Below are 12,724 nucleotides of genomic sequence, written 5' to 3' on the forward strand. Positions count from 1 at the left end.
CTCAACTCTAACAAATCCCCGCCATCCTCAGGCCCCTGGTCGGTCCCACCTAGGGTTGGGTCTTATTTCCGCATTTAATTAGTCACTCCAAGTGCGAGCTGGGCGAGGACAACTGGCAGACGGTTCCCTGACCCCATTCATCAGCCCCCTGGGGGGCCCTCTACAGCGGCTCAGCTTCCCAACCGCTGTCACCACCTAACTGGCAGGGTTGGAGGAGCGCGGCCCACAGAGCAGCCAGCCTCCCGCTGGGTGTTTTTCCACTTCCTGCCCCTGCGCTTGCCAGCCTGGACACCCACCGATTCTAACCGCAAACGCCCCACCCTCGCCAAGGTTTCCGACGTGGCGCTGCTGAATGCGCAGGCTCAGTACCAGTGGCTGGTGGAGACCTGACAAACGGGCGAGGGCGGTGACGTCAACGCGCAGGCGCGCGCGGGCAGGGCCGCGCCACGTAGGTGCGCAGCGGCCGCGCCCCCTCCCGGTGGCCGCGGCCCCAACTGGCTGCTTGACTTTGTGGCGCTCGCACTCGCGCGCACAGCTCTCCGGGCCCGCGAGTCCGCCGCCACCGCCGCTGCCGTCCGGTCCCCTGCGAAACGTGGTTGCATCATGTCTTCGCCTCCCGAGGGGAAACAAGAGACGAAAGCTGGACACCCGCCCGCTGGTACTGACTCGTTTCCACTTTCTCTCCTCTAGCGGGTCCCGAGGGCGGGCTCGAACTGGTGGGCGCGGGGCGCCGGGCGGGGAGGCCCGGGCTCATCGCCCGGGCGCAAGGCGCTGGAGCTCGCCAACCAGCCCGAGACCTGTCCACGCGTCGGGTTTTCAGTTAAACTGACGTCCGCGTTAGGCGAAACCCATTTCTTTAAAGTATGTGAAACATCCGAAGCCTGTGGCAGTTGCATGCAAATTAGGATGACTTGAATAAGAAAAGTTGCAAAACTTCCAAAAAAAGAAATGGGGGCGGTGAACACTTTCTTAGAATGTACAGATGTTTTGGAAAAACGAGTAGCCACCACAATTAAACGACAGGGTGCTGATTACATGTACGTTGACGGCATAATGGAAAAAGAACCAAAAGAGTGGAAATAATTTTTATCATTAATCTATATGACTTTTTCCCGTTTCTTTCACATCCAGCTTTTTCTCAAAAGTGGAGTTTTTGTGTGTGTGTTTTGGGTTGTGTTTTTTTTCCTCCCAAATTCTAATTTCTGAGCCAAGGAAGTTTAAATCCAGGAAAGAGTTGCCTTTCTTAGAAAATCTGTGAGTAGCCCTCTGTCCATTCCACCTCTTCCCCTTTCTGAGAACAGTCCCTTCAAGGCAGCTCCTTTGCTCCGTTCCAGCCGCCGACTTCCATTCTGCTCACCTTTGGAAAGACAGTGATACCCGGGGAAAGGACACTGGGTGAGAACAGAAGATACCTGGGTCCCAGAAGCCAGGTCACTTCAACGTGGGGGGCTCCTTAGGGTCTTCATTGCACACATTAGTATTATAAACTCAGTCTTCTAGTGACAGAAACCTTTGAATGACACAACCTGGCTGCTTTGTGTGGCATGGTCGTGCCCCCTTCTAGTTACAGGAAAGATTCCCATAATCTCCATCTGCTGTCTTGTCCCCCCACAATAGGGCACTCATGCTCTGCTCCAATGGGATGAACAGAGCTGCTCTTTGTGGTGCATTCCAAAGTAGTACCTTTCACTGGTAAAAGAATCTCTGAGCAAGAAAACTAGCCCGGACTAGGGAAGGAAAATGGCTGATGCCCGAGGACTTAGGAGGCATGGGATTTTAGAAAATAGTTCCGCTGTGGTAGAAAATAGGCTTTGGGGGCCTGTGTATTGCATTAGTTTAAAAAAAAAAAAAAAAGTACCTCAAAGAGATTGTCTGTAAAGATAACCTGACCTTTTTAGTTCCTACCTCAACGGGGTAGTAGTGCTCTCCTCCAGCTGTCCGGAGCACCTTCCTTTACACTTCCTCCTCCCCAGGGCATTGAGTGGCAGGCAGTAAAGCGTATATGTAGGGGTCATGCCAGATCAAAGTAGTAGTAGTAAGTAAATTGCATATGGAGACATATCCTTATGGAGATTGTTAAGATCACAGACATGCATTTTACTTCCCTGGGAGAAAGTCCATGGAGGACTTTGGTTTTCTTTGAATTGTAAACAGCTGGGGTGTGTGAATTACAAATTAAATAGCTTACTGATGCCAGAGGAGAAAGGAATAAACTTATTTGTGCTGATTGTAGCAGTGAATTTGGGTTCTAAGTTTTGAGACCCAGCGCTTCTCCAGGGCTTAGTTTTCCTGATCTGCGAAATGGGAGTTTGGGGCCAGATGATCTGGGAGAGTCGCAGAGCAGGACTGCCTTTGCCACTGTGACCTTCACTGGAGCTCTGTCCCTTCCACCTATCAGGATCTGAGTCCAAGGGCAGTGAATCCCATGGACACACTCTAAAGTGACTTCAAGGCAGGTCCATTAGCCCATGAATCCCAATCTGCTTAAGAAGCTGTCACCGTCGTCCCCCCTTTTCCAAGGCCGGTCATGTTTGGCTGGAGTTGGAGGTGGAACCTGGCACACTGGCCCAGAGGTACAGGTTAGAGAAGACCTTTGGTCAGCTGCAGTATTTTGCCTCAGATCCACTTTCCCCTGTGGAACAGAGGCCCATGTGGGAAAGCTTTTTTTGGCAAAAAGCAGAGTGTATTAGGGTATTCCTATTTATTCTGGCGTGGCTGGAGAGTAGGCAGTGCTGCAGAGTTGATGTCTAAAAAATAATAAAGGCAACCCACTATAATAAAGGATGATCATCAAGGATAGCCAAGAACACAGTTCATAAATCAAAATTACAGCCTTGAAAACTTTGGGTACACCTTCATTAAGTGCTTAAATTGGATGACACAGACTTGTGCTTAAATCCTCAATCGGAAACAATAAAATTCTCTTTCACGACTATCTTCAGCTCTTTTGTGTTTTCTCGTTACTGCTGTCTGAACCAGGTAGCCTCCTGTGCGTTCATTCCCACAACGTCACGTTTCCCTCCACCTGTCTCTCTTCTAGCTTCTGATGGTGGGTCATACCACTGTCTTCATCCCCGGGCACAAAGTGTTTGATATGTAGCTCCTGAATGAGTTTTCTTAGAGCCTCTCAGCAGCTCTCACTTCCCGGTAGCTGGTGGGGCCTGCAGTGTTCTCTACTGGGCTGACTCCAGTGTACAGTTTAGGCAGCATTATAATAGTGCAAATAGTAACTAACGTTTGCTGAGGGTTAGATACAGTGTCCCTGGTATAGGAGAGGAAAAATAATTTTCCCTTTACCCTTATAGGTTCTTGGCTGAAACAACCCTCTCCAAACTGCAAAGACAGAATAATAAGAGAAAAACAAAAAAGTTTAGTAACAGGGATACTTCCTCCATACAAGAGAGAGACCAGGAAAACAGTAACTCCCTGAAATGGCCACCACCTTAAATACTTCAATTGAAGACAAGAGAAAAACACGGGGTTGGGGGGGGGGGGCGGCAGTTATGGGAGGTTTCCAGGAAAACCAGGGCAAGGTGGTTGTGCAGATTTAAGGTTCTCTTGTGATCTAGTCCTCCTTCCGGTTCTAGTACAGAGAAGGAGACGCTGACAAGATTTCCATTACAAATGTAAATGTTCTTTACAAAAGGGTAGCTCTTCAGTTTTCTGAGCTTTTCCTTCTTTGCTGTTGTTAATCAGCTCACAATAACCTTTATACCAAAAAGGCATGTTTAAGGGTTGGCATATTCTGCTTCCTTTCACTGGCCCTGTCCTAAGCCCTTTCACTCACTTAATTAGCAGTCACCTTGCAGTTGGCGTAAAGAGAACAAGTCTGTTTTAAAAACTGACCAAACCAGAGTGTCTCCTTTCTGAGCCAGTAAGTTCAAGGGCAGCAGCCTGTAGGTCCTTTGCCTCTTGGAACCTCAGCAGCCCTTCTCGACAACGTTCTCCATCCCTTGCCATGTGTCTCCCCCGTTGTGTGAGATTAATGAGGCTGTTCGCAGAGGCTTCTGCAGAGTGTGGAGGAAGAGTGCTGTGCAGATACAGAGCACGTTACTGATGAGCGGGGGCAGCATGCCGCACCACATCCTGGCCCTGTGCTCCCTCAGCCAGTCCAGTGCTCTGTGAAAGTAATTAAGTCTGAATGATTGCAGACTTCCCCACTGCCCTGGACTACAAAATATCTGCGGAGAAATGGCGTGAGGCTGCTTGTTCTATGAGACTCACTGCAAGTGCAGATCAGCAAAGGCAGAATCGGCGAGGCTCTGTCCCATCTAATCGTGCTAGGATGCCTCGGAAGAAGGAGGACGCAACTATAAGCCACGCGATCACTCATTTCTGCCACTCTTCTTCAGTTGGTGGCAGCCATGTGGCCAACCTGTCTTTGTTAAATACATTTCGCTGGCCCTGGTCTCCCCCACTTCCCAGGGAAGCCAAAGCCCTATGTCAGTAAAGTTCTCATCAACCTAATAAGTGATATTGCTGCGCATTAGTAGTTTTATGTATGGTTATGAACCGTATGCACAAACCATCTCTCCTCGAACTGAGTCAAATGGAAATATAAAACTATTTATTGAAAGTTAAAGGAGAAATAGACCGCTTCACCTTTTTTAGTAATTTCAAAATCAGTTTTTTTGCTATATGAAGCAGTCAGACTCAAGGATGCATTTGACAGGTTGTGGGTGATAAATCTCCCCAAATTATCTTCTGCAGGAAGGTTTTTATATTCTCTAGGCCACTCTATTGCTAGAAATGGAAGACTAATTAGTTTTTATTGCAGCAACCCTATAGTCGAGGCTTGCTCAGCACGCCCTGCTGCCCTCAGCCCTCCGGGATCAGTGCCTGCAGATACAGGAAGGAGGTCCGTCTGCCTTCGCCCCGGCCACGCCAAGAAGAGAGGCCCTTTTAGTCACTGCCTTTTTTTCAGAAGCTTCCCGTCAGAGTGGACGGCAGCATTTCTAAGGCTGTCTGAGACCCCCTCTGTCCTCCAGCGCCCATCCTTCTGCGCATGTCCTTTTCAGACAGTGCCTGGTGCACTCTTACTCGGTCTTGTGAACCTTTCCCCTTCCCCACTTCAGAAATCTTTCTGAGTGCAAAGGGAATATCCATTTTTTTATAAAATACTGTACATTACTTACAGTTACATTGTACTCGCTCTTCTCACAAACAACCCAGAATGGCAGTGGCTGAACAAGCCAAGGTGTATTTCTCAGGCGGCACCTTCCGTAAGACCGTGGGCAGAGGCGCAGGCCCCTGCTGGCGCTCGGCTCTGCCGTCTCAATGCCTGGCCTCTGCGGAGGGGACAGCAGGTGTCGAACGCAGTGCAGGGGCCTCACCAGGGTGGTGTGCTGATGCCGCCCTGGTGAGGGTCAGCTGCCCACGTCCGAGGAGAGCCACGCGGGGAGCAGTCTGTGGGGAGCACTCTGTGGGGTGTCACTTATTCTTCCACAACCCCAGGAGTCTGCAGTGCCACCCACATTTCACATGTGAGAAAACAAGTGAGGAGCCTTCCATGCAGCAAGGACTCGAAGACTGAAGGTCTCCCTGAGCACTGGGTGCCAGTCGTCAAAGCCCGTGCAATGAGTGGATGCAGGTGGAGCCTTTGCCGTGGGCCAGGTCCCACTGGAGGTGCTGCACGCGTGCCGTCTCTTAGTCCTCCGAGAACCTCCGAGGGGCGGGGGGCATTGTCGCCTAGAGGCAGTTAGCACCTCACCCAGACACACACACACACATGCATGTGAGCACACAGGCAGAGCTGGGATTTGAACCCAGGAGTCTGGCTCAACCGGGGAGATCATTGAACCCGGGAGATCATTGCCTTTAACCTCCGAGTGGCACTTCTGCTTGAAGGAAGCTTGAAATTCTTTAAATCTGAAGCTCTTGTTTGAATAACAACTACAACAAAAGTCCAAGATTTTTTTTCTAATGTCTCTCATAAAATACTTACATTTTCAGATATTCCACAAAGATTTCTGCAAAGTAATTCTGCCTTCACATTTCCACAAATGGAGAGTTCTAGTGACAATGACGAAAACCCAATCAATACTGGCTGTCATATTTTTTGGCAGGACTGGCATTTAAAATAAATCTGTCTCAGCCTTGAGTTATTATTATTATTGCCACTTTTCATTGCTGTATTAATCCCTGTGCATACTGTGCGGGTGAATGAAGGGAATGGGTTCCGTCCACTGAGTTAAGGAAGCACTAGGCAGAGCGGCCGAGCTCCGCCCTGTGCACGCGCGTCAGCAGAGGCGCGGACAGGCCTCCGCGAGCCTCAGATGACAGTAACTTCACACGTCACCTCGAGTGGTTTTCTTTGCAGTTACTTGCACGGTGCTTATTACTTTTAGTTTTAGGAAATACCTGTGAGTTGTAGTTTTAAAGATTTATGTCTGCCAAGTTGAAATGATTCAGAGATTACTTTTAAATGGGCAGCTGTATTAGTTTTTTCAGGCTACTATAACAAAATACCACAGACTGGGTAAGTTAAGCAACAGAAATTTATTTTTTCAGCAGTTCTGGAGGCTGGAAGTCCAAGATCAAGGTGCTGGCAGGTCTGGTTTCTCCTGAGGCCTCTCCTTGGCTTGCAGACGGCTACCTCCTCACTGTGTCCTCATGTGGCCTTTCCTCTGTGCACCTGCATCCCTGTCTTTTCTCCTTGTTATAAGGATGCCAGTCCATTGGATTAGGGCCCCACCTGGCAGCCTCTTTTTAAGCTGCTCACCTCTTTCTGAAGCCCTATCTCCAAATACATTGACATTCTGGGGTTATTGGGATTAGAACCTCAACATAAGACTTTGGAGAGACCACAGTTCAGCCCATAATAGCACTCCTAATCAACTTCTAATGGACATGCGATGGGGGTGGGATACCTGGGGGAGGAAAATGAATGGGGAAAAAAATTCAGTGGGACAATTCTTCCTGCCTCATTTGTCAAAGAAAAATCATTTCAATAGAGTGGTAAATTATCTTAAACCTGCTACGGAATTTTATTTAGTCTCTATTTCTTAAGGCTTGGCATACTGCATAACTGGGAAATTTTGATGAGCCACCTGCAGATTTTTTGTTCGTTTTTTTTTTTTAAATCTGAGCCCGAAGTGAGGGACATCCTGGAAGTGAGGGAGCCAAACTAGAGAGGAAACTGAAATCTGTAACAGTATGATCTTTGAGCCCACACAAGGCAGAGAGTGACCTGATATCCCTGCCTTTTCTTATAAAGACACTGGTCATACTGTTGTGCCTTAGAGCCCACCCGAACAGCCTCACTTAACCCAAGACCACTGCAGGAAGTGGGGTGCTCAGAGGGCAAGTCCATGAAGAAAGGGCGGAGGAAAGAACTGGCCGGTGGGATGGTGGGAAAGCTGTTCTGGCTCAGCCGGTGTTCCTTGAGGATTTGTGAACGCAGGCCTGCCTTGGGCTGCGGGTTCAAGTTCACACTGTCTAGCAGTTCCTGAGAAATCTGACTAGAAAGGGCTCCCAGGCGCCTGTACTCCTGGTCTCACAGAGCACCTCTAGCGTCTCTCCAAAAGGACGCCACCCACGTGCCAAGCCCCGGAGCATCTCCACAGACAAAGCCCCACTGAGAACAAACCCCCACCCCACAGTCACTGCAACAACAGCAAGAGGCAGCAGACAGACAGCTCATGGGACTCCCGAGGACCTCAGATAATAAAACAAGTGGATAGAGACCTGTAAGACAAGTATGTCTACAGTGATTAAACGTTTAAAAGAAGTAAAAGTATGAGGAATGAATGAAACCCTGCTTTGCCTTTTTCCAGTGGACACCACCAGGTACTACTGGCCATGAAGTGGGCATTGTGGGCTCCCTGAAGCCACAGGCCGGCACACGCTCCCAGGGACATTGAAAACAAAGAACCTCGAAGTGTGGGAGCCCAGGAGGCATTTCACATTTTTTTTCCTGTTCTTCGGGATCATAAAGACTTGTTCTGGACTTCCCTGATTCAGCAGGGTCCAAGCAAATCTGAAATGCCAGAGGCCATGGCCTGATAAGTTGTCTGTGTTGTGTGAGGGGCACTGAGCTGTGGCAGAACGCTGGGAGTGGCCGTCCTGAGGAGGGAGGGCGAGGCGTGGTGAGCCTGGGGCCCCCTGAGTGCTTTCTGCAGGTACTCCCCTGTGCGAGACTACCAGCACCTCTGACTTCACCCATCTCGGCTGCTGTAACAGACTGCCGCAGACTGGTGGCTTATAAACACAGTTGTTAGGCTGGGAGTCCGAGGTCAGGGTGCCAGCAGATTCAGTGTCTGATGAGGGGCCATTTCCTAGTTCTTAGACAACTGTCTTTTCTGGGTCCTTATGTGGTGGAAGGGGAAAGGAAGCTCTCTGGAGTCTCCGTATAGGGGCTCTAATCCATTTTGGAGGGCTCTCCCCTCATGACCTAAACACTTCCCAAAGGCCCCACCTCTAAACACCATTACACTGGGGGCTTAGGATATCAACAGCCTCTTCTCATTTAAACTTCTAGATCTTACAGTGCTGCTTCTGTCCCCTTCTTGCAGATGAAACAGTGAGGCTTTGAGGGGCTGAGTCAGCAACCATATAGCTGAGGGCATGGAGGAGCTTGCCAATCCCAAAGCATGTGCTAGTGACCACATAAGGCTGGCTTTTGGGTATAGGGCCAGCGTTTTCAAACTCCATTCTATGGAATACTCTAGTCCTGCGGATGATAGCCTGAATTACTGGGACGGGAGGGGGGCTAAAAGTTTGGTGGTATGTTTAGGGAAGGTAGCATACTCTGCCCTTACAAGGCTTCCTAACACACACTAAAGGGTGAGAAAATCTGGCTTGAAGAAGCCCCTTTCATTTTGTTCACCTAGCATTTCCCACACTTAATAGACCCCAGAATTGGCTTTTTTCCTTGCAAAACAATCTTAATATATTAGCCAGTAAGGAAAAAGAAATCTAACTACAGTAAGATAGCACTTTAGACCCTCTAGGTTGGTTATGATTTAAAAGATAGATAACAAGTGTTGGTGAGCATGTGAAGAACTGGAACCCCCAGACTGGTTGGAACAGAAAATGGTGCTGTGACTTGGGAATTCCTCAAAATGGCAAATAGAGAGTAACTGTGTGACCCAGCTATTCTACTGCTAGGTGTGTACCCAAGAAAATGAAGGTTTGTGTTCACCTATCCACACAGAAACTCGTACACAAGTTGTCCATGGCTGCATTATTGAGTGAAGTACTGACACATGCTACAACAAGGATAAACCTTGAAAGCATTATGTGACGTGAACGGAGCCAGGCACCACGGCCACATGTTCTATGATTTCATTTATGTCCAGAACAGGCAAATCCAGGTGACTGGTTGCTGGGAAGGAGGGACTGGGGAGTGACCATTCGTGATTTGGGGATTCCACGCAGGACGATGAAAATGCCCTCGAGTTGATTGTGGTGGTTGCACAGCTCCACAGACACGCAGAAACCACTGAATTGTACACTCTCAGTGGGTGAACTGCACTGTCTGTGAAGTATGTGGCCCAGGGATTTTAAAAACTAAAATGACATCTGCCAAGACTCACATTCACAACACAGTTTGGGGTCTTAGCTGCCACCTGAGTAGCCCCTGTGACTGGCACAGCAGCATCACCAGGGACTGTGTCACCCCATCAGAAGCAGCGCTGGAGGTAAATACCATATGAGTTCACTTCCATGTGGAATCTCAAAAACAAACAAAATGAAGACAGACAAACTCAGAGAACAAAATGATGGTTGCCAAAGGGGAGAGGGTGGGGGTGGGCAGAAAAGGGCAAAGGGATTAGAAGTACGAACTTCCAGTTATGAAATAAATCACAGGGGTGTAAAGTATAGCATAGGGAATAGAGGCAATAATAGTGTAATAACTGTACAGTGACAGACGTAACTAGATTTATCGTGGTGATCACTTTGTCTCAGGCATATTGAGTCACTATGTTGTACACCTGAAAATAATATAATACTGTGTGTCGACACTAATTGAGAAATAGAAAATAATGCAGAACTATTCAGATTTTAAAAATCGTCAGTGTTTGAGAACATATCACAGGCAGGGATTCCGTGGGACCTCGTTGCACTGAGGAGATGTACAGAACCTAAAGCAAGCAGCCACTTCACCCACGTGGTTGGTACTCCAGCTACACTGCTGCTTCTATGAAATGCTGTGAGACCAAAAATTAACAAGAGCCCTGCGGAATTTCTAAGTGCGTCCGGAGGGAAAAGAGCTCTGAGTGCCACATCACACTGACTCTTCTGCAGCAACACTAACCTATCAGTCCTTGTCGGCGCCAGGTCATCTGGACTAACTATGGCCACAGGGCAACCCAGAACTTTCGAGCCAGCTCCCTGGGTCCTCTGGTAGTTCCATTTCCACGCTGATCACACCTCCCCCGTTGTTGTTGTTTTTTTCTAGTGAAAGCTGGCGGAATGCGAATTGTGCAGAAACACCCACATTCTGGAGACACCAGAGAAGAGAGGGACAAGGACGACCAGGAATGGGAGAGCCCCAGGTGGGAGAGCGTGGCTCAGTCTCGAGCACGTGTCACGAATAATCGTTTTGAGTTAAACATTAATGTTTGTTCTCTGCTGTGTACTCTGCTCCTGATAACTTCTGGGCAGTTTGGGCCCCTCCTGTGTACTTTCCATTTCCTAATCAGTGAGGTGCGGGTCCTGTCCTCAGACTGGAGACAAGTGGGGAACCGAGAACGCACCCTCTTTCCTGCCTGTATCTGAGCACATGCTGTCAGTCTGTGGGCAGCACCCGGAGACCTTTGAAAAGGCCAGACTAGTTGAATCTTTGGGGTGTGTCTGGCCTTCTGCACAGTCAGGGTAGAGAATTGATGAGGGGTTTTTTTTTATTATTATTTTATTGTTGTTCAATTATAGTTGTCTGCATTTTCTCCCACATTTGGGCTTTCCCAGTTCTTCAACCAAATTGAGAATCGGCGTAGCCACTCCCTGGTGTCCTTAAATGACATCTCTGTCCCCAGCCCTCTGGGTCCCAGACACCTCATCTCCCTGCATTCCCCATCTCTGTTTATTGTTTTCCTTAGAGGTTCTAATGTCAGGTTTGGTTCAGGGACCTCGGTACCGATCCATTTCCTCCCAGCTTGTAATACACAAACATGCACCACTGATGCATCGCCTCTCTGAGCTTGTGCACATGGGAGAAAGTGGACACCAAGCTTTCTGCCTTACAGCTTGTCCTGGAGGATGTCTCCATAAAAGGAAGAAGCAAAGTGTGAAAGGGTGTGGAGAGCAGCCAGCCTATATTTCTGTAGATCAGACACATTATTTAATTTCAGTCCAGTGGTCCCGAATGGGAGGTGATATTCTCCTGACTTACATGTAGGAAACTCAAGTCCAGAGAGGTGCACCTTGCAAGTTAACAAGGCAAGAGTTTAAACCCTACCCGGGTCCAGAGCAGGCCAGGTTTCCAACTGACTTGCTTCCATAAGCTCATGCCCCCTGAAAACGGTGCACAGGTTCCCGGTGGCCCCGTGTAGGCACCATGTGTCTGTTTGTATGTGTGCCGAACACTCTGTGGGTCTTCAGATAGCATGAGTTACCCTGCAGGCACCCGAGGGGCGGGCAAAATTCGGGGTGAAGTTTCTGAGTGATTCTGGCCCATTTTCATGAGATCAGCAACATAAAGGTTCAGGCTAAGTTCTGGTTTTAAAAGAAGTGGTATAAAGAAAATTCTTTCTCACTGACCACTTTCTCAAAGCTGTGTTCAGAATATAATATCACCAGTAACTCTTAAAGGGCCATGGTCCTCTATCTGAAGACCTTGGGCCCTGCTTTATTTCAGAACTGAGAAATTCTGCTTTTCTGTGTGTGTTTCAGCGGTAAGGTGCAAAGAGCTTTTTCCTGCGTAACACAGTGTCAATACAGTGAGAGATAATAATTTACTAGCATTTTTAGAAATAAAGACAGAACAGCCCATTCATTTTCTTCCTATTGATTTTTTTCATGAGGGAAAATACAGCTTTTATGACAGATGCGCCATTTAAATAAATTTGCCAGGGAATGAACAACTGCAAGAGAAAGGAGCAGGTGCCCACGACTCTAGAGTTCAGCATCTCTTTGTTAAGGTTCGAGTTCTCTACAGAACTGAGTACTGTGGAGCAGACTGACCGCGGAGCAGGGTCTGCATAAGACATGAGCAAGGGTCTTTTGTCCCCTGCAACCAAAAGGCTATAATGTTCCCTGCGGGTGTGTTAGCGCTTATCCTCCGGACTTCAGCTTCACTCCTGACCACTGAGGTGAAGCCACTTGACACACCATGGACGGATGGGTCAGCTCTGTGGAGTCAGGCTGCTGACCTCTGCTGCCAGCACAGCTCCTTCCCACCCTGCACCGGGCCTGCTGCTCTGCGTGATGGTTTACCTCCACCGCTAGGCTCTCCTCACCTTCTCGTGAGCCGACTGAATAACTGTAGTCAGTCGTCATCCCTGTATTTTCGAGTGCAGTGAGTCTGGCCCTGTTCCAAATGCTCTGCGAGTATTAATCTCCTGGGTCTTTGTAAGGACTCTACTGTCATCCCTATTCCAAAGTTGGTTATTGATTATTGTCCCCATCCCAGATTACTACTCCCACTTCAGCAGCTCAGGGAGGTCAAGTGACTTGTCCAAGGTCACACAACGAATGAGTGGCAGAGCCAGCATCAGCGCTGGCAGCTGCATTTGGAGGCCTCGCTGTTGGCTGCTAAGCTGTGCTGACCAGCGGTGTGCCT

The 12,724-nt window shown here is 48.7% G+C and overlaps 1 protein-coding gene across 1 annotated transcript in view; it reads left to right on the forward strand.

Annotated features, from left to right (window-relative positions):
* Positions 1 to 460: 460 nt before the first annotated feature.
* The window catches only part of DAP (death associated protein), a 54,377-nt gene continuing 42,113 nt past the window's right edge, over positions 461 to 12,724 (forward strand). The window contains exons 1-2 of the mRNA XM_037165436.2: positions 461 to 658; positions 10,403 to 10,499. Of these exons, the coding sequence (XP_037021331.1) occupies positions 604 to 658; positions 10,403 to 10,499 (152 nt within the window). The 5' untranslated portion in view covers positions 461 to 603. The remainder of the gene's footprint in view (positions 659 to 10,402; positions 10,500 to 12,724) is intronic.

Source organism: Artibeus jamaicensis, unplaced genomic scaffold, assembly GCF_021234435.1.
Source record: "Artibeus jamaicensis isolate MK-2021 breed Jamaican fruit bat unplaced genomic scaffold, CSHL_Jam_final scaffold_369, whole genome shotgun sequence".
Taxonomy (NCBI): Eukaryota; Metazoa; Chordata; class Mammalia; order Chiroptera; family Phyllostomidae; genus Artibeus; species Artibeus jamaicensis.